General features: G+C 44.7%; 1 protein-coding gene and 1 pseudogene across 1 annotated transcript; both read right to left on the bottom strand.

The window, feature by feature from the left end:
* Window positions 1-1,038: 1,038 nt before the first annotated feature.
* On the bottom strand, window positions 1,039-4,284 carry LOC136510804 (uncharacterized; annotated as a pseudogene).
* A 356-nt stretch (window positions 4,285-4,640) lies between these two features.
* On the bottom strand, window positions 4,641-8,178 carry LOC136510743 (uncharacterized). Its single transcript, XM_066505094.1, has 4 exons — window positions 5,815-8,178; window positions 5,625-5,744; window positions 5,412-5,544; window positions 4,641-4,648 (listed from the first exon to the last, which is right to left on the bottom strand). The coding sequence occupies exons 1-4, from the start codon at window positions 8,176-8,178 to the stop codon at window positions 4,641-4,643; spliced, it is 2,625 nt and encodes an 874-aa protein (XP_066361191.1).
* Between the last annotated feature and the right edge of the window lie 13,272 nt (window positions 8,179-21,450).

Below are 21,450 nucleotides of genomic sequence, written 5' to 3'. Positions count from 1 at the left end.
AACGGGCGGCGTTGGCACGATGCGGGCAAGCGCGGTATGGGCCACTACTGGGCTGGCTCGGCCACGCGTGGGAGCGCATGGGGGAGCATAAATACGGTGCCAGCCCATGACGGCTAGCTAGGCCACATGGGCAGAGCATGCCGGCGGCGGTGCACGCGCAAGCTGGGCTGCTTTCCTTTTTTATTTTTCTCCCTTTTTCCAATTCCTTTTCTATTTCTATTTCTATTTCCACACTACACCTAGGGCTCCTATGCATGTATACATGTGTTGCCAACATATATACATCCTAGTAGGGTCCACTAGAGGTCATCAAGCACTACGGGATACAGTAGATTTGCCGAGTGTCAAGGGCACTCGGCAAACGCCCAAAAACACTCGACAAATACTTTGCCGAGTGTTACACTCGGCATAGAGCACACGGCATTGATTTGTCGGCAAACAGTAGTTTGCCAAGTGTTTTTTATCGGGCACTCGGCAAACAGTTTGCCGACTGTCAGTAAACACTCGGCAAAAATAAACTCTCGGCAAAAAAAATTGACGGGATGGAACGGCGATGTCGATTTTGCCGAGTGCACGACGGAAAACACTCGGCAAATTTTCTCAACTTTGCCGAGTGTCAGAACTAAAACACTCGGCAAAGTTTCCCAAGTTTGCCGAGTGTCAGAAATAAAACACTCGGCAAAGTTTCCAAAGTTTGCCGAGTGTCAGAACTAAAACACTCGGCAAAGTTTCCAAAGTTTGCCGAGTGTTAGAACTAAAACACTCGGCAAAGTTTCCAAAGTTTGCCGAGTGTTAGAACTAAAACACTCGGCAAAGTTTCCCAAGTTTGCCGAGTGTCAGAACTAAAACACTCGGCAAACAAGCTCCAGCGGTCAGATTTTATGGTCACTTTGCCGAGTGTCCACTGGAATACACTCGGCAAAGAAGGTTACCAGAATGGAAAATGGTCTCTTTTTTAATAATGTCACATATCTGTCAATCCACAAAAAAAACCATGACAATTCACAATAAAACATCATGACAGGCATAATTATTTGTCACAGGTATCATAATTCACAATAAACCATCATCATAATTCACAATAAACCATCATCACATGTCACAATAAACCATCATCTCAATTTACAATAAACCATCATCACAAGTCACAACTAAGACACAATACAAATGCAATCACTGCGTAGGCCCTTGGAACCTCTGCGACAAATCCGGGTCTTGAAACTGATTATTTGATGCCGCCGATTGATTCTGCACAAAAGAGAAGTATTCGAAACAGTGTTAGCTTCCTTTTTAACAGTGTTAGACTTCATATTGCAAAGTGAATTTCAGTATCGAAATGTGTGCATCTAAAGCACTCGGCATTGTCACTGTTTCCCGTAGTGAGAGGAGGTTTCTCTTTTCTTTAAACCGTGTCAAGAGTTGAAGGGATGAAAAGTGCATGCATCCAGTCAATGAGGCACGTTACCTTATCCTGCTACAAAGATTTCTTTAACCAATTCTGCAGGTTCGTTGCTGCAGAGCTACACGGCCTGCCTCTCTGAATAATATTTAGAAGCGTGCATGAATGCATATACAGACACGCGTCATTCATAGGGAACAGTATTAAACTGCTGGCAATGATTCCAACATATTTTAACTGCATTATGGATTCAGTACCGACCTTCCTTAGGTACGTGTTGCTGTATTCAGCTATATACGGTGGGTTTGACACTTGGAGCTAGGCACCGTGGAGGTTAAAATATAGTGACATGATTGGCCGTTTTATAATCTCCTAGTTGTAGTAACATGCACGCTGACTGGCTCTATCTTGCTTGTGTGATGACTGAATCTTATTATGTGTAGTAGTGGTCGTGGATGATGCAAAGAATTAAACTGGGAAGCATATGTCGTCAGGTGGTTAATGAGCCTCTTACACGCAACTGAAAGTACCAATCAACACAAACCTCCGGAACCTAGGCCTTTTCATTGACTATAAACAAATGTGTGGTCTCCATTAGATCTTGGAAAGAAGACAGATAGCCAGAATGCGGTCATAACAAGACCAATGTATCAAAAAAATGTTCAGCACAAAGCAAAGATAACCGATGACCTTATTGGGTCACGACGACACGAAGAATTCTTTGCGTCAGGAAATCAGAGCTGAATATGTCAATGATGCGCATTACTAAGTCAGCAAGGTTGACAAAAAAAAGGGAACACATCCATTCATGACAGCAAAGTGAAGAATGCATCATGCTCATTTCAGTATCCGATCATGTCACTGGTGAGTAGCTCCGCCCTTCTTTTTTTCTTGTTTGGAGAACCAGTGCACCATTTATTGAACTGAGAAAAGTGGATTTGCCATTCAAGCTTAGGTGACGTAATAGAAGTATAATTTGCTATTCTGGTAGTCAGCAGCACCAATGGTTGCCTGACATTCTCTTTTGACATGACATCTATATTTGCATTTATATTTAAGTTTCACTAAGTATTTTTTTGTTTAAAGTTTTATCAACAGAAAAATTTTGGAAATAAAAGCCTAAAATATTTAAGTTTCAAGGTGTCAAGTGACTCACTGGAGTAGTTGTGGGTGGCTGAGGTGAAGGGAATAGCATCGGTGGCGGTGGCAAAGGTTGACCCATACTCGATGCAAAATTCTGCATGTATTGGAACATTTGGTCCATCCTCAACCGACTTTCTTCGTCCATCCTCTGCCGCTCGGCCTCTAACCGCTCCACCCTCGCCTCCATCTCCTCCCGTTGCTTCTTTTCTGCTTCCACCTGGGCCTAAAATATTTCATCGCAATGTTACAATGCAAAGCAATGCAAAGCTAAAGTACGTAAGAACCAACGAATGATGAATGGAAGAGAAAGAACCTGGAGAGCCTCTATCTGGAACTGTGCAGTGGTCGGCCGTGGGCGTATCGCTGGGCTCGAGTCCGTGCTCCTTGCTCTGATCTGGGAGAGAGTGGGAGTAGAGGCCGTGTCAATTACGCTGTCGCCAATCCAATACCGACCATGCTTCTTGCCTCCTCCCACCCTCATCACGATTTCTCCATCAATATCCTAGGAGCTCGGATCGAACTGTGGCCCGTGAACCTCCCTTGCCATCGTTGTATACTGGGTGACGCGGCTGTGGATGCTTGGATGGCTGTACGCCTCAGGCGGGTCCTCCGGGTTGAAGTCGATGTCGGCCGTCGCCTTGCCCTTTTTGGACAGAACCCATGCCTTGAGCTGGGAGCAAGACTGGCCATCATGTGACGACGACTACGGCAAAAATGCAAAATGATTAGAAATTATGCAGAATTGAGCGTTAGAATACAGAAATGGAGTTGCATACCCATTTTTCCCTATATTCATCAAGGCTCAGGCTGCCTTGATGGTGTGATGCACCTGGCATCTGCAAACGCCGCTCCCGGCAAGCAAGGTGGTGCTCCAACCACCCGGGCTGCAACCACTCATCCACCATCTTTTCCCAGCACCGGATATGCGCTCGGCACCACCACGGAGGCACCTACATCATCAAGCATGTGACTTATGAAAAAAGAAATTAAGCGTAATTAATCTCAAATAAAGTAAGTATCAACGTTCTTTGCTTACACTCATGAATTGGTCCTTGGTCAGGTTCATTGTCCTTGCCTCTTCTTTTTTAACCTTCATGGTTCTGTATTGAGCGTAGAACTCGATGATGGCCTGGACGCGCGCCTCGTAGTGCATGTCCTTCACGAGCTTCTTGGCGGCTTGTTCAGAGACGGACTTCGCCTTGGCCTCGAATCCCTCCTGGCATCTGTAGAAGTCCTGCATATAGAGGCGATGTATAAAGTTATTATTTCAAGAATGTCCAGTGAAGGTGATGTATTGAGCAATGTAGTACGAGGAATACTTACCCATAGCTCGCCCTTCACCCGCTCCGCTATGTTGGTGAATCTCCTGCGATCACGATCAGAGACGTCGGGGGCGGCGACGTAGTGGTCCCACGTGTAGGCCGGCTCCCGCTGTCCGGCGTACACCACCAAGCCAGGGAAGTGTTCCCTGCACAAAAGGCCAAGGATGCCGTTGACCTTGCGGTTGTGATCACCCCCACTGAGCTTAATCCAACTCCTGCACAAGTGATTAATATAAATTATTAGTTTCTTTTATAATTTTCAACATATCAAAATTATTGCGAATATTTAAAGTTACTTACCTGGTCCCTGTCGGTTTAATCAGCGGGCGTTTATGCTCAGGTATCGGACGCCTCGGGAGGGACGAGGGACCTCGCAACCAGATCTTGGACTGGGCATCCCCTGCCTCCTCCCCCTCTCTCTCCCCCTCCTGCTCATGCTCCTGCTCCTGCTCCTGCTCCTGCTCCTGCTCCTCCTCCTCCTCCTCCTCACCAGAGGCGTGTGCGGAAGGTACCTCCTCCTCCTCAGACGTCGGGGGGTTAGGTTCAGGCGACGGGGTCCTCGCCCTACCCTTCCGTCGACCCCTCTGCCTCTGCCTCTGCCTCTGTCTCTGCTCCTGCTCCTGCTCCTGCTCCTCCTCCTCCTCACCCCTGCCTCGAGGCCTACCTCGACGCCTCCCAGAAACTGACCCTGGCCCAGAACCTGAACCTGAACCCCTCCCTACAGCGGCGATTCTCTCGCAAATCGCCGCGAGCTTCCTCGTAGCGCCCACCATTGCTCAATTACCTGCAAATAAAAAGAGTAAACCAATCAGCACAGATAAACAAAACATACTTAGAAAGATATGATAAATAATAAATAAATTAGTATGACTCATACATGTATTAGAAATAATCGTCATGATCGGGATTAGCTGGATCATAAGTCTCATCATCACTATCATGCATGTCGATATAATCATGCCCGTGCTCCGAAGGAGGAATGTCGTGATCACTGTCATTGCCTAATTGTAATCGCTGAAGTAGTTCTAAGTCCTTCTCATTCTGAACCTCATCTCCAGCGTCCTCATCAGCAACCCCTTCATTGTCTACTTCCATTCCGATCGCTTCGGTTAAATCTATCACAAAACTCCCTTCGAGCCCATCTTCTTGGAAGAACTCTCCGTCATATGTGTTGGGGTCTATATTGTAATCTTCATTGTTTGGTACAGGTAGTTTACCGTGTGGCGATACCTTGTACACAACATCCCAACCCTTAAGACGGTTGTCGGTTTGGCACGGGTATGACAAATAATAAACTTGTGTGGCCTGTTGAGCCACAATATAGACGTCGTCTCCTGGTAAGACGGATGATTGTCGAATTTCAACTAGCCCAAGATTAGGGGTGCGTCTCACGACATCTGGATCAAACCAATGACATTTGAATATGACTAGATTAAGAGGTTTGCAACCATGAAAAGTTAGTTCGTATATTTCTTCAATTATTCCGTAGTACTCGACCCCATCAAAGCCTGGCGTAAAAACTCCGGTATTTGTGGTTCTTCGATTGGGCCGACTCTGCTCGTGCCTTGTTGTGTGAAAGCGATATCCATTGACGTCATAACCGGTAAACGACTTGACCTTATAGGAACAACCATTGGCAACCTGTCTCAACTCGACATTCATAGACGCTTCGGTTTGGCCCTACAAGTTCAAGCAGGGTGGTGCGTTTTATTATTTGCATGTACAAGCAACTTGTAATATCAAACTAAGTTGGACTGTACCTTCTGCTTGAACCAAGAAATGAAATCGGGTTTTCCATTTCCCGCACCCTCTTTGAGAAGGGTATCACTTTCGTGCGGGGTAGGTTTCCTTGATTTACGCCAGAATTGACGATGAAATTCCTTGTACCAATAAGAAACATGAGAGTTGGACATAGAAAAGCGACTACTTGAGAACAAGTTTGTTGAGAACATACATCATGTATGGCTCCACCTCGGATAGGTTGGTCAACACATACAGCATGATAATGCGCCATTCTTCATGTTTCAAGGTCTTATGGGTCGCACCACTTGCACTTCCGAGTTGCCCTCGAAAAATGCTAAGGCTCGATTCATCTCCGTCGGCATTGTAACGAGATGGTGGATTATGCACACTAGGAAGGTTGTCGGCATAGTATTTTGTTGTGAAGTTTGACACCTCCTCCAGAATGTATGCCTCTGCAATGGATGCTTCAATTTTGCATTTATTTTTACATTTAGTTCGAAGAACCTTTTGACATCTCTCAATCGAATAGCACCAATGGCCCTGCACAGGCCCCCCCATTCTTGCTTCATACGGGAGGTGTAGAATCATATGCTGCATCGGATTGAAGAAGCCGGGTGGAAAGATCTTCTCCAACTTACAGAGCAACACAGGCGCCATTTTTTCCATTTCTGCAACCACGGTACGAGATAACTCCTTGGCACAAAGCTGGCGAAAGAAATTGCTCAACTCCGCTAGCACCTGCCAGACATGATCAGGGACATAGCCTCGAACCATCACCGGAAGTAGACGCTCAAGCCATATGTGGTAATCATGACTCTTGAGCCCGTTGACTCGCATAGTAGCTAAGTTCACTCCCCTCTTCAGATTCGCTGCATACCCATCAGGGAACATTAACGTTTGGAACCATTCTAGTACCTCCCTCCTTTGGGCCCTCGTCAGGACGAAATCGGCCTTAGGCTTTCTCCATGACTTGCCGGCTCTAGGAGGCGCCATGTCCAACTTTGGTCTGTCGCATAACCTCGCTTGATCCATTCTAGCCTTAACGTTATCCTTTGTCTTATCAGGAATGTCCATGATTGTACCAAAAATTGCCTCAGCGATATTCTTTTCAGTGTGCATTACATCAATGTTATGTGGAAGAAGAAGATCATCAAAATAGGGGAGGTTCCACAAGCACGACTTCCGAGTCCAAGCATGTTGCTCACCATATCCCACAAAACCACCTTCTTGTTTATTGACCTCGAGAGCATCTAACTGAGCACGAACCACGGCTCCTGTCATCATCTGCGGTGCAGGGTCTGTAACTACGACATCTTTCGTAAAGTTCTTGATGTCTAGTCTGAATGGATGGTCAGGAGGGAGGAATTGTCGATGTTTGTCGAACGAAGAATACTTTCCACCCTTCGTCAACCAAATGAACATCAAAGAAGCCTTGCATACTGGGCATGGGAACCTCCCGTGAACACACCAGCAGCAGAAAATCCCATATGCCGGCAAGTCATGCAGGGAGTACTGGTACCAAACATACATTTTGAAGTTTGTCTTTGTAGCTCGGTCGTATGTCCATACCCCTTCCTCCCAAGCACGGATCAAATCATCAATCAGAGGCTCCATGTACACACTCATATTATTCCCCGGGTGTTCTGGAATTATCAACGATAAGAATATGTTCTGTCGTTGAAAGATGACGCCAGGGGGGAGATTGAGGGGGATAACGAACAATGGCCAACAGGTGTACGGGGCAGCCGCCATTCCGTAAGGATTAAACCCATCTGTTGCCAGCGCAACACGTACATTACGAGCCTCTAAAGCTTTCTCAGGATAAATCTCATCAAACCTTGTCCAGGCTTCACCATCGGATGGGTGTACCATCTTCTTAGGATTGTATCGACGTCCGTTTTTGTGCCATGTCATCTGTTTCGCAAATTCCACAGTCATGTAAAGCCGTTGGATCCTCGGTATGAAAGGAAGGTACCGTAGGATCTTCACGGGGATTGCGAGCTGCCTCTTCTGACCATCACCAGAGTCTACCTCTAGGAACCTAGACGATTCGCACTTCACACAGTACTTTTCTTCCGCATACTCTTTCCTAAATAAGATGCATCCCTTCGGACAAGCATGTATCTGCTCGTATGGCATCTTAAGTGCACGAAGGAGTTTCTGTGCCTCATACATGCTCTTTGGCAAGATGTGACCATCCGGGAGCAGGCTACCAAAAACTGCCAGCATAATATCAAAGGCGTCTCGACTCAAGGTAAACTGAGACTTCACAGCCATTAGGCGTGCAATGGCATCCAGTTGAGAAACCTTGGTATGCCCGTGAAGGGGTTGCTGTGCCGCAGACAACATGTCATAATACGCCTTTGCGGTAGCCTCTGGCTCCTCCTCCCTACTTGCTTCATCGAAGTGTGCTTCATGGTAGTCATTTAACATGTCTCCCACTCCGGCATCATCATCATATTCCTCGATGCGTTGTCTCAAGACCTCGTCTCTCCCACGATCAGCTTCACCATGGTAGGTCCACCTGGTGTAGTGTGACGTAAATCCATTCTTCACAAGATGTTTGCCCATGTCTAGCTTGGTTTGCCGACGCATGTTTCCACATTTGCTACATGGACACCAAGTCGATCTAGCTCCTTTGACAATTGCAAACGCCCGTTCCAAGAAAGCATCCGTCTTGTCGATCCATTCATTGGTCAACGAATTCTGACTAGAGCGGCCCGTGTACATCCACTCACGGTCATCCATCCTCTAGCATATCAGCGAGTAATATATAAAATCACGTTGCATCTACACGTTCCTATAATGTCTATTAGGTAAAGATAGGTCCTAATCCCACCCGAGGATATGTAGTGGGTTTAGTTTCCATGCTCTACTCCGATCTAAGATAGAATTTCGGCATCACCTCCCCGCTGTTCTCCAAATACACGTCCCGGAAGGGAGATTGTGTATTCGGAGAACAACAGGGAGGTGCTGCCGAAACTCTATCTCGGATCGGAGTAGACCATGGAAACTAAACCCGCTACACATCCTCGGGCTGTCCAAAAAACGTGGACAATTCGAAACAGATACGGTTATATATATGCAAAAATTTGCATATTTCCAACCGTATCTCTTTCGAACGGGAGACGCCTAACTAGGTTACGTGATATATGAACATCAAATGAAAAGAGAGGTGTATGATGCCTCACCTTGCTATCCGGCAAAGTGACGAGTCAAGGACGGTCCTTGTGAGTCTCTCCTGCAACAAAATGAACATATAGTAGTGTCAAGTCAAAATTTTGGCAGCACCTCCCCTGCACGGGGAGGTTTCCAAAACCTGCATCAAATATAACGGCACGATGGCCGACAACCACATCCACACCAACAGAACGGCACGATGGCCGACAACCACATATAGCTCACAAGAAAGCAAATAATTCATGGTTTATCCTTTTCTAATTTCTAAAAAAAAGTCATATCACCTCTATAGACATCCTACTACCTAATGTCAATATTTTATAAGTTTCTCAGAACTTTAAACAGACAAAGGTGTAAGACAAGGGGACCCCCTATCACCCATCCTTTTCAATCTAGTAGCTGATTGTTTAACTAGAATGGTCATCAAAGCACAGCAAAATGGAGTGTTCACTGATAGAACACATTATTCCTCATGGTGTGGCCATCTTGCAATATGCAGATGACACAATCATATGTCTTAAGCATGAAATGGAAGGAGCTGTTAATATGAAATTTCTACTGTACATGTATGAAATGATGGCTGGATTGAAAATAAATTTTAATAAAAGTGAAGTCATTATGATCGTCTTGTTCGCTTCGCTTATAAGCCATACTTTTTTCAGCCAACTAACAATATTTTTCTCTCACAACAAATCAGCCAATAGTCCTTTCAGCCATACTTATCAGCCAAGCGAACAGGGCAAATGATGAGGAGAATTTGGGGCAGACATATGCTGATCTTTTCAACTGTCAAGTTGGGTTCTTTGTAATTAAGTACCTGGGTGTTCCTGTTAGCCCAAGTAGGTTACATGTTTGTGACTGGCTCCCCCTTGTAGAGAAAAGCAGTAAAAGGTTAGATGTTTGGAAGGGTAGCTGCATGTCTATAGCGGTCAGATCTACCTTGATCAGTGCTAGTCTTAACAATTCACCGATATATCATATGTCTGTCTGTCGTTTGCCTAAAACAGTGGTTGGTAAATTAGATAAAATAAGGAGAATCTTTTTTTGGCAAGGACGAAGGACAAAAAAAAAGTATCATTTAGTTAAGTGGGAAAAGATATGTAAAAGCAAGAAAAAAGGTGGCTTGGGATTAAGAACTTGAGGAAAATGAATATCAGTCTTTTATGCAAATGGTGGTGAAAACTAGAAAGAGAAGAGGATTTATGGCAAACAATTATCAAACATAAGTATTTGAGGAAGGACAGTATCTTTAGTGTTTCTCACAAGTTGACTGATTCTCCTATTTGGTATGATCTGTTGAAAATCAAAGATGTTTATTTACTAGGGAGAGAAATATGCATTAAAAATGGGCGTCAAACTAGATTCTGGAAAGATAGATGGCTGTATCCTCAGGCACTGTGTACTACTGAACCTATTCTCTTTGAGCTATGTGAATGCAAAGATGCCTCTGTTGAGAGAATTAAAAGTGGAGAAGTTCAAGTTACATTTAGAAGATGGCTTCCTGTAGAATTAAGAAGTAGATGGGAGGAAATTTGGTGTGATGCTTCACCTTTTATTCTGGTAAATGAACCTGATAAGATCATTTGGACATTAGAAAAAAATCAGAAATTTTCTGTTAAGTCTACTTATAATGCTTTAACAAGCAGGGATACATTCAACTTTATTTAATTTTTTTTATAAGTTTCTCAGAATTTCAAACATTAAGTTAGACAAATCAGACTTTTGACTTTGAATTTTAAGCTTTCCACTTTGTAACCCAACTAGTGAAACTTCTAAGTACTGTACATTATCTCCAGTCATCATTCAAAATTGATGGCCACATAGTCATCATTCAAAATTGATGACCACAGTAGATGTGGTTTAAAATGGATCGGCACAGTAGATGTGAATTGTCTTCTTTCTTTCTTTCCTTTTTTTTTTGCTAGTTCTTTCTCACTTAAAAAGCCCCAAACCATAAGAGAAGAAATCTTCACAGTTTTCCATAAGAGGAGAAATCTTCACAGTTTTGTCTGCATTCACGTGTCTATCAGTCTATGTATCAGGTACAGAAAACAAGTGTGTGTTCTTACAAACAAGAGAAAAAAAAATGAAGCATCTCTAAAAGTAAGCCCTTTAATTGGCCAAACAGTGTCCTAGTTCTTTAATCACTTTCACATCAAATATTCAACCCTGGAAAGGGTTCAGCAAACAGAAAGCCAGAAACGGCTGCTCTCACGAATCTAACCACCAAACAAGAATGCAGTGTAGCTATCGGCCTATCGATCGGCAGAAATTCATGTATTGAAAATCAAGAACCAATCCAGCAGCTAGTGGGGCTCGATTGGGTCAGATAACCCATCCCGACAAGGAATTACAGGAATTTCTCGATTGGCTCGATTGGGCCAAACAGTGTCCTAGTTCTTTAATCAAGCAACGTTAGGGCTTCCTTACCAGCAACGACGAGAAGGTGAGGACGAATTCGACTCGATTCCGTTCCGATTCCCGCTCCGCTCGGTGGCCTCGCCGCCGCGGGCGCCGTCGGTGTGGGGGGGGGGGGTGGCGCCGCCGGGTGGAGCCGCCGCGGGCGTGGCGCGCCGGGGCCCGGAGGGCGACGCCGAGGGGCGCGGCCACGCCGCCGGTGTGTGTGTGGGGGGGGCGGTGGCGCCGCCGGGTGGAGCCGCCGCGGGCGTGGCGCGCCGGGGCCGGGAGGGCGACGCCGAGGACCGGGAGGGCGCCGCCGGGGGATGGAGCGGGGGCGGGGACGCCGGCCGGGGGAGGCGGCGGGCACGCCGGCGGGACGGGGTCGCGTGGTCGCGGCGTGTGTCTGTGGCGTGTGTGCGTTGTGTGCGTGTGTGTGGCGTGCGGGGAAGCGCCGGGTTAACTGTTAGGGGGTATGCCGAGTGCCCGCGATCTGGCACTCGGCATAGCTCCTTTTTTATTTTTTTTATTTTTACAAAGGGTCTACTCGCGCGGCAGTGGGCCTGCACCAAGACTTTGCCGAGTGTTTTCTATAAGACACTCGGCAAAGAGATACTTTACCGAGTGTTATATAGAAACACTCGGCAAACTACGCTAATATTTTATGTATACCTTTAATAGCTTCTTTTAGTAACTTTTTTCCTATATATTTTGAAAAAAACTTGTCAAATTCACTCAAAATGCATATTTGTTTTTTCTACTAATATTATTTCATTATTTCATGCAGTTATAGCTCAAAATTAATTTATATCAACTAAAATTCTATAATTGCAATTAATAAATAAAAAATATCAAACGGATCCATTAATTTGTCAAAATTTGACATGAACTAATCTATGTTGTGTATTGCCTATACAAAAAAATTTGAACTCAAACCCAATTAAAATGTCACTTGGACTCTAAATCTTATCGGATCCTTCTAAGTTCTACGAATTTTCTCCGAAGATGCTTCCGTTTGTAAGCATCATACGTCACAAATTATGCGAAACATTCTCAATTTTTTACCACAGCCTCCACATATGATATCATGACATCTTGACAAATCTCGTGATTTTCAGACTTCGTTTGGTTTTGGTAGAATTTTAAAATCATTCGAACACACGTTCGTGGTCGTGTTTCCTGAACAAAATGTTCAAAATTTCTTTTCATTTCCTGTATGAGACATCAATCCGGATTCAATGACATGAATTTGATTTTTCCACTCATTTTATTCTATTATTTCAATCACTTGCAGTTCAAATTTCGTTTAAATCAATAAATTACTCAAAATGAAATTAATTCACTAAATATAGCAAACAGACCAAGAAATAGACCAACTTTTAACATGCAGTACAAAATGTCGTATGTGGGGAGTAGAAAAATTGTGGAGGGCCGAGGAGGGAAAAATTGTTTTTCATTCGCCGAGTGTCTCCATAAACACTCGGCAAACCCATACACTTCGCCGAGTGCCGGAATAAAACACTCGGCAAATCAATACTTCGCCGAGTGTCTCTAACGGACACTCGGCGAAGTACTAACGGCCGGCACGCCGCCCGGTAGAACGGCGCACGGGCGGGTCACGTGGTGGTTATTGCCGAGTGTCCCCTAGAGGCCGAGTGTTGACACTCGGTAAATAATAGATATGCCGAGTGTAATAGTATGCCGAGTGTCTTGGAGTATACACTCGGCAAATGTTATGTTTGCCGAGTGCTCGATATAATGCACTCGGCAAACAGAAAGCACTCGGCATTGTCACCGTTTCCCGTAGTGAAGGGCTTTAGGGTCCAAGCCAAGGGTTGGCAACACACACAACAAGATATTTATAAAGGTTGAGTCGATTTTATTACATCACATAAAATCATGAAGACGCAACTCACATGTTGAATTAAATGCAAAATGCTCAACCATGCTAACTTGGGTTCTACTTATGCAACTACATGGGTGGTTTCCTAGTATGCACACTCACCATGCATGGGTTTTGTTAGAAAAAATTTTAAGTTCAGAGTTTTGGGTTATTGGAAAACCTAGGTTGTTCACCAAGTAGGACCCGGTTACGAAGGAAAGCATCCTCTGCTGGTGTCTTTCCCTAGTAATGTCCCCAGTTGAATAATAGAAGACATAGCATACCGAAGTTAAAACTAGAGAACCTTAGTTATCCTCTCTACGCTCCAACTTATCATTTGCCTTGTTGCTACCCCATGTTAAGTTAGACTGTAGTTAATCTCACACGTTTCCTGTGGATATGATACTTGGAATACTTCTAGGTGAAAGCTACAGCAGTATCCATGCGCTTGCGGATTTATCTGTGTGCGTTAATAAATACCAACACTCTGTTAATGCTACCACCATCTAACCGGCGCCACCTTCTTGCTAGTCCCACAGATAAACCAGTCATGAGTAGTTACTAGGCTTGCCGCCCCATATGCGACATGTGGTCTGTACAGCGGTTACTTGGACTCAAGATCCTAATGCACGGTCCTTAACTGTTCCACAAGCTATGTCACTTGAGATCCCACATTCATAGTGACCTACCCCTCGCTTGAGCAAGAATTACCAAATTGATCATCATGTTCGTGTATCAACATTAAGTCGGGTCCTTAGTCAAGACAAGGGAAGTAGACAAGTTGTAACCCTCATTCATTTTAGTAGTTATTTAACCCAGTGTAGCATCCTACACGCGCAAGTATGAGTTCCCTTCTCATACTTGACTTCTACCATTGTCTAAGCAAGTAAGCAATTAAGCGTTACCAAACCCATTGATTAGATGAAGGCTCTGATTAATTAGTGAGTAGTTCTAACTTAGTGAAGAATCATTAAGTTGATTAACCAAATCTACATGAAATGCATAACTCATAATGAAATATAATAAGTATCCAAAATAGAGTTTATAAGAGTGGGGTGCCTACCTAGTTCTGCCGCTCGAACGAATTCAAAGCTATAGACGACAACTCACACACGTTCCTCACGCTACTCGGCTCCTGAAAGAAAACAAAGATTGAAGCTGAAGATAACCGATGGAGGCTTAGGAACAAGACTCGGCTTAGAGCTTAGGATAGAGGCTTCTATCTAAGGCGCTACTATTGCCCTATTTGAAACTAAGTTTAACCTAGTATTGTTGACCTCTTGGGTAAGCTATCTAGACCACTAAAACTCTTACTGTTATCTTGACGGATGCTCTGATTTCCAAGTGGCGGACACTCCATTGGGTAGGGCTTCGAGGTGACTTAGCTCTGGTCTGACTCTATTTGGATTGGTGGACACTCTGTTAGAGGTGATGGACGCTCTAGTTGGAACTAGGAGGTCTCAGGTTCTCTGGGTTGCTGAGGCTATAAATCAACAGACACTCCGCAAGATGTCACAGATGCACCGCTGAGAACTAGGTGCTCTTAGGTTGTGGGGTTTTGGTCTATATAAACTGGCGGACACTCCATGTGAAACTGCGAACTCTCCACTGGCTCATGTTGATAGAAGATAAGGTTCTAGTGGCTGGTCTTCTAGGGTTATCAGACACTCCATTGATTTGATGGATGCTCCATCAAACGGTCGACAGAACCTATGCACTTGGGTGATCTTGGGTTTCAAACTTAGATGTGCTCAGCTGTGATCTATGCATGTGCAAGATACTTCTAGGATAGTTTAGGTGGCTTACTAGGCTCAAGATAGCTAGGGCTGAAGCTTGTTTTACAAAATGTGTCTATAGGTTTAGGATCAAACTTAGAGATATAAGGATATGAGGATGAGCCATAAGATTGAGATAAAATCCTTAGCTCTGAGATTTGAGAGCTTCTGTAGCCAAAAAGTTGAAGATCCAAGCTTCCTTCACTCTTACTTCCTCATTGAAACTTGGCTTGGCTCCATATGAACTCCCTCTTGCAATCATTCCATGAAAATGAATCAAAGGACAATCCACGGGGTTGTTGGGTTACTAAGCCAGGTAAGAACTTCTTGAACTTACTAAGCCAGGTAAGAAATCTTCAATCTTGCATCAAAATCTATGGATCAGATCCTTGGGTGAAAAATCCAAGAAATGAGGATGGTTCTTCTTGAACTCACCATGAAGGGGTTGAGGGGTGGAGGGTGTCCATGGGCTGCCGCTAATGCTTCCCTCCTTCCTTTCCCTCTTCTTCTTCAATCCCTTCTCCAATCTCTCCCCTCTCTAGCTTCTATGGTTCTTGCTTGTTCTTGAGTGGGTAGAGAGAGAGTGAGTGTTGCAAATGGGAGGATGAGTGAGAAAGAGTGGCTTTAGCTAAGAGATATCTATCCCATTTCATGCTGACATGTAGGTTGCACACACTTAGGTGGCAAACAACTCATCTCCCATTTCCTGCTGCTGCACTGTGATCTATCGAATGGTCCAATAGGTTTTGGCAAACTATCCGATAGATTTCTATCTTCGCTGACTGAGCTTAACTATTGGGTGGTTCAATATTGGAGGACCGAGTTGTTATGTCATAGTGTAATCTCTAGGGTTGAGTTGGTGTTGATTATGTCAATAGGATACCTCTTAATCCAATCGGCTTTCTCTCCATCGCTCCGAGCACGAGCCCGACCATGGCCATCCGAGGATGATTGTAGGTTCCTTTTTGGTAGATTCTTGGCGATTGATCTAGCTCAAGGCATCAGGGGTCTATATAGGAGCTCAAACGACTGTTCACTTAGATGGTCAAAATGACTGCCTATATTGTAATGAACTCGGGTCGTTACAAAACCTCTCCTCCTTAAAATAGAGCTCATCCTCGAGCTCGCTTGAGGGTACTTCGGGAACCTTTCTCGATAACTTGGCGCCTTGTGATGATTGTTCTAACAATATTAGGTCACGGAGACTTTTTCCTCTCTCAGATTCCAAGTATCATCTCATCTCTTACTTAGCTTGAGTATCTCGGTTGTTACATCTTGGGCTCTCTCTTCTGACATTCTGTTATGCTACCTATGTCTCCTCAAGATTGATGTTCTTGGGTCAGGTGAGTGAAGTTTCTAGGATACCTTCTCTGCTAGCTGATGGATGGTCCGGTCCACTAGTCGGACTATCTAGAGGCTCTAGGGTTTGATAGTTAACTTAGGGTTTTTTGTTATCCAGGTTGGCAGATGGTCCGTCATGTCTATCGAACTCTCCATTGAGTCACGACCTATAAATAGGCTAGTAGTGACCGATGGGATTCATTCCTTTCCATTTTTAGCTCAGACTGTCACCATCGCCGCCTAAGCCGCTATTGTGGTCGTGCACACTCTTGGAAAGATTTGGGCTATCCAGGAGCTTCCACGTGCGCTTTCCACTATGAGTGATAGGTAATCTTCTTGATTTCCTTTTTCTTTGCTGCTTACTCCTTAATCCATTCTAGATTAGGGTTTCCTCAATTTGTTGTTCGGCTAGGGTTAGGGTTAAACCATCTCAGGGACTTATTAGGGTTAGGGTTAAACCATCTTAGAAGTACTTTTGTATGGATTTGAACATGGTTCTGCTACTTGAATGGTTGAATGTTTTGGATTGAGGGTCTTGTAGTCATTGTTGAGATTGTGCTATCTACGATGGTGGCGGATAGTTCATGAATGTCATGGACGCTCCACTACCAGGTCTACTTTCTTGACTTATTTCTCTATATACACGCCTGTTGATTAGCAAAATGTTCTGGTAAAATGTCGGAATGTTCCGATGTTCTTTGTTGTTCTTTGTTTGACTTATCGCTGATGGTCTATAATTTATCGGACGGTCTGCGAGTCTTGGCGGATGCTCCGTCGATGTCTGTGCTTGTTGTTTCTATTTCAACTTGATTTAAAAGGGTATACTGAACTCATCATTATATGCTTAAGTGTTCTTCCAATTATGCTTGCTCACTGTACGATAGGTGGTCACTTCATTTGTAGTCCATCTCTCATTATTGTTCATAGGTGCTTATTCCATTTTGTACTAATCCAATTCCCACTAACCATAACCCTTGAATTCTTCTTCTTCATGTTGCAGATCCACTATGGGCTTCAACCTTTGGGAGGACAAACTGTCGGAGGTGATGTCTTATGATGCATCTGCTGAAGAATCTGAATCTAAGGGGACCTTTCCAATGAACATAACAGCAATTCTAGAGGAACATTTTGGTTGGACTGCAGTTGGCTTCAGCAGAGCTACATCATCGAGGCAATTTGAGCTTGTCGGGGACTCGCCATCTCCTTTCTTTCACACTCGCATCCAATACTAGATGTATCAAGGAGGTATTGAAATTAGGATGATGCATCCGGATCAACAATGGCTGTGTTGGGCATACCTGCAGACTCATGCATAGTTGGCTAAATTGGTGGAGAAGTTCAAGGTCATGGGTTGGAGAAAAGTGCTTGAGTTTCATTATGACTAGAATGAGGCAGTGATCTGTCAATTTTATGCTACCTTGGAGGTGCAGGCTAAGAACGAGAAGCTGATTTGGATGACCAGTACTCACAGATTCGAGGCCACCTTCAGGGATCTTGTTGTGGCAGTGGGGCTGAACTACCACAAGATGAAGAAGGGTAGGTTGGTTGCTAGTTTCCCCCATGCTGTTGGCCAGTGAAATTCCCGAGCTTCATTATCAGGAGACTTCCATGTTTGCTCCAAAGGGTGGTATGTGGAGGATTCCCAAGGTGATCTATGAGATCTTGAGGCATACCATCACACCTTCTGCTATGGTCGAGGAACGTGTCATTGGTTGGCCTTTCTTAGAAGTCATCTATGCTGTGATGTCCGGTGAGGAGCTAAACTTGATGGACTTGATGGTGAGCCAAATGCTAGAATGCAAACGGGACATGAGCGCTCCATTGGCGTTGCAGCCATACATCATGGCTTTAGTGCTTCGCATAGTTGAGGACTTCTACAGGATATGCGAGGTCCAGCACCAGGCCTTCCTACCATACCAGCATAATGAGGCTTACTTGGAGAGACCACCTTCACCATAGACTGGTAGGGTGTCAAAATCGAACTTTCAAGGTATGTCCTAGGTTCTCTTGCTGCATCGGTCCTTTGCCATATATCACACACTTGTGCCTTTGGTTTTGTCCAATCTTCTGGTTTCCAGTTCACCATTTCCTTCTCCTGTACTCATCATTCATTTTCTCTTTTTGCAGGATCTTCTTTGCTCAGAGGGTATGGCCCACATTGGTCGCTAGGGCTTCCATTCTTTTGCACTCCAAGCCATGTGAGCACTGATGGCTTCGCAGTTCCACCTATCATGTTTGGTACTGAACTTAGATGTAGGGTCCGCTCAGATAGGGTCCGGAGTCAGATTTGTGACTTTGGTCCTATGCGTGAACTTTCTAGTTGTTGTACTTGTGGTGCATGGTTATGTATTACACTGTGTGATGTATGAACTAGCTTGATACACTTGAAGTGATGGTCGTTACTGAATTGTCCATGATGGGATGTTGATGTTACTCTTGCTTTGCATCTTGTCTCTATGTTTGTTGTGACTCAGGAGGTAAGGCCATGGTCCAAAGGAAACTCTGCCGAGAATTTTTTCCAAAGCAAGATAAGGGATAAGGGGTTACTTTGGGATTCAAAAGAGGTTGGGGTTTTTGGGCTTAGGTACACCTCTACGATTGGGAAACATAAGGGGCTTCTAAAAGGCTAAGTAGGATAGATAAGAGAATTAGAACTGCTCTCTTCGACTGTCATAGCATAACATTGCCTACTACTTAGGGCGAACTAGGTACGAGCTTCGGTTCTCACTTGGGTGTTCCTACTATTCGCTCCTGATCCCACGATACAAAACACCCTTTTAAGTTTCAACATAGTTTGCATGTTAAGAACAAGAGGCAAGGTTAACTAGTGAGGTATGGATTACTTTAACTCATAGTGTTGACACTAAAACATAGAGGTTATCAGGTTTAAAGCTACTTAGGGCACAATGTTGAGGTTATATGAGGTTTGACAAATGGATTGCTCATGTAAGTCAACCACCGCTCTGATTCCTGTCCTGTCGCGAGGGGTCATCGCCAAATCACGAGGCCCCTCAGGAGTGTGCAGTCCGCACCTCCTCTTCAGAATCTTTGTAACGGTCGAGTGACACAAAACACCCCATGTGACAAACCACTCATCGGGGGTAACTTATAGCTTATCTTGGACTCGCCCAATCCAAGGTCTACTATGTAGCAATGAATAGAGCATTACCTCGCAACCACCGAGGCAACAACACCTGCAAAACAACTTAACGGCAGCACCGTGAGTACATTTCATACTCGCAGGACTTAGTTCCAACACATACATATTTGGTGGATGCAAGGGTAATATCAGGCATTTGTACATTTGCGAAAAACACATGGCATTTCTTAGATGACATGCTATGAATTCATTATTATGAGTATTAGCATTAACATGGTATAGTATCCAAAAGGGGTGAACAACATATATAAGTCATATCATCATTAAGTTCCATCATTACAGTACCATCGGTATAGAAAGTAAGAACAACCATAAAGGGTCCGTCCCGAGGGACTTCAGGCTTTCAAAACTCTGCAGAGGTGTACAACTTGTATCCACACGGAAGAATGAGATTAACCTCCATACCTAGTACACAAGATAAGGGTTGCCTCTACTACTAGAAATATCCACTTCTATGACGAAAATCTTAATGACAAATCTGAAACCGTCATAAAAAATTGCTTTTTATGACGAATATTTCGGTTTCATCATAGATCATCGGTCGATCCTCGAACCCCCTATCTATGACGAAATTGGATATCGTCACAAAAAAAGCCATAGAACGGCCCATGGTTTCGTCACAAATCACTCGCTTTGTCATTGAACTAATTACACATCTGTGATGAGCAATATTCGATCTCTTCGTCATAAATCTCCACGGTCGTTTCTCCATCCGACGTGTACATGTGGGATCTACAGTTACACATCCGTGATGTTGGTAATTTGTAATAAAAGTCTCCGCTCGGTCCTTTCTCCATCCGATATGTACCTGTGGGACCCTTCTCCATCCGACCTATGGGGCCTGACGGCTCACATGTCACTGTACCTGTGGGACCTTTCTCCATCTCCATCCGACCTATGGGACCCAACGGCTTGCATGTCACTCGGGGACCCTTCTCCATCCGACCTTTGGGACCTGACGGCTTTCGTGTCACGTGTACTTGTGGGACCTTTCTCCATCTCCATCTGTGGGGGGTATAACCCCAGGTACCCACGGCAAGGGACATGGACCGCACCATCAGGGACGGTTCAGCCCACGACATCAAGACTTTTGGCGCACGACACTGCTCGACGTACACCGTAAGGCACCTAGAAGATCTGATCAGATACTATAGATATTGTAATCTTAATAGAATACTTGTCATATAACCGACTAGGATACATTTCTTGTAACCCTACCCCTTCAGAGTATATAAAGAGGAACAGGGGTCCCCTAGTCGGCATCCCGATACAAACCTCGGGCTTAGCCTAGGATCTCCTGATATCTCATCACAATATACAATCCACCAAAGACACATGACGTAGGGTATTACGTCAAGTTGACGGCCCCAACTTGCCTAAATCGTTGTCTCTACGTTCTATGTCACCATCTAGTTCGTATCTCGCGCACCTCCACCGATTCATCTACTACCACAGGCATACCCCTTAGTAGACTGCCGACCATATTTTGTCGACAATGGCACGCCAGGTAGAGGGTGTGCGTGCTGATCTATGGTGAACCAGATGACGTATCTCAAGATCAACATCATCCGTGGCGACACGACGTCACGGCGCAACTCACCGCGAATTCACGGCAGCAACGCACGAGTAGCACGATAACACCAAGTGATCTTTGCCAAGGCCCTAGGGTTTTCGTCGAGATCAGAGCGACTCGGGGGAGAAAGGCACGACGATTCCAGCCGCAGCAGCATGTTTCAGATCCAATCCAAGACCTCACGCAGAGCCAGAGGACAGGCCGATCTGCAACGTCGCCTTCTTCGTCTCTGACACGCATCAATATTTATATCAAAGTCTCAGCAATCAAGAAGTCTTGTTGTCACGAGCCTTAATCAATCGGACAACATGAAGACGCATGTGCAGCATCAACATGCAAGCCGAACCAATCTTGGCTTCTTGCATGTATACGTACGCCAAACAAGCAAGCAAGGAGATTCACGTTTCAGCGATTATGGCAAACACGAAGGAACATGACGATAAAGATCTTAGATTGCGTTACGTCACCAGCAAGCTAGTTGCACCACGTACGCTCGTACATGGGCAGGAAGATGCATGCACGCACAGGATCAACC

This window comes from Miscanthus floridulus, chromosome 16, assembly GCF_019320115.1.
Source record: "Miscanthus floridulus cultivar M001 chromosome 16, ASM1932011v1, whole genome shotgun sequence".
Classification (NCBI taxonomy): Eukaryota; Viridiplantae; Streptophyta; class Magnoliopsida; order Poales; family Poaceae; genus Miscanthus; species Miscanthus floridulus.
The sequence above is the reverse complement of the archived record's forward strand: the minus strand, read 5'-3'. Positions and strand labels throughout refer to the sequence as shown.

Excerpts from the sequence above, each read along its gene's own strand:
- LOC136510743 (XM_066505094.1), bottom strand. The coding sequence starts at position 8,178 with ATGGGCAAACATCTTGTGAAGAATGGATTTACGTCACACTACACCAGG. Across the intron at positions 5,745-5,814 it reads TGGAGCCATACATGATGTAT|GAATTTCATCGTCAATTCTG; the intron begins GTTCTCAACAAA and ends TATTGGTACAAG. Across the intron at positions 5,545-5,624 it reads TTTCTTGGTTCAAGCAGAAG|GGCCAAACCGAAGCGTCTAT; the intron begins GTACAGTCCAAC and ends TTGAACTTGTAG.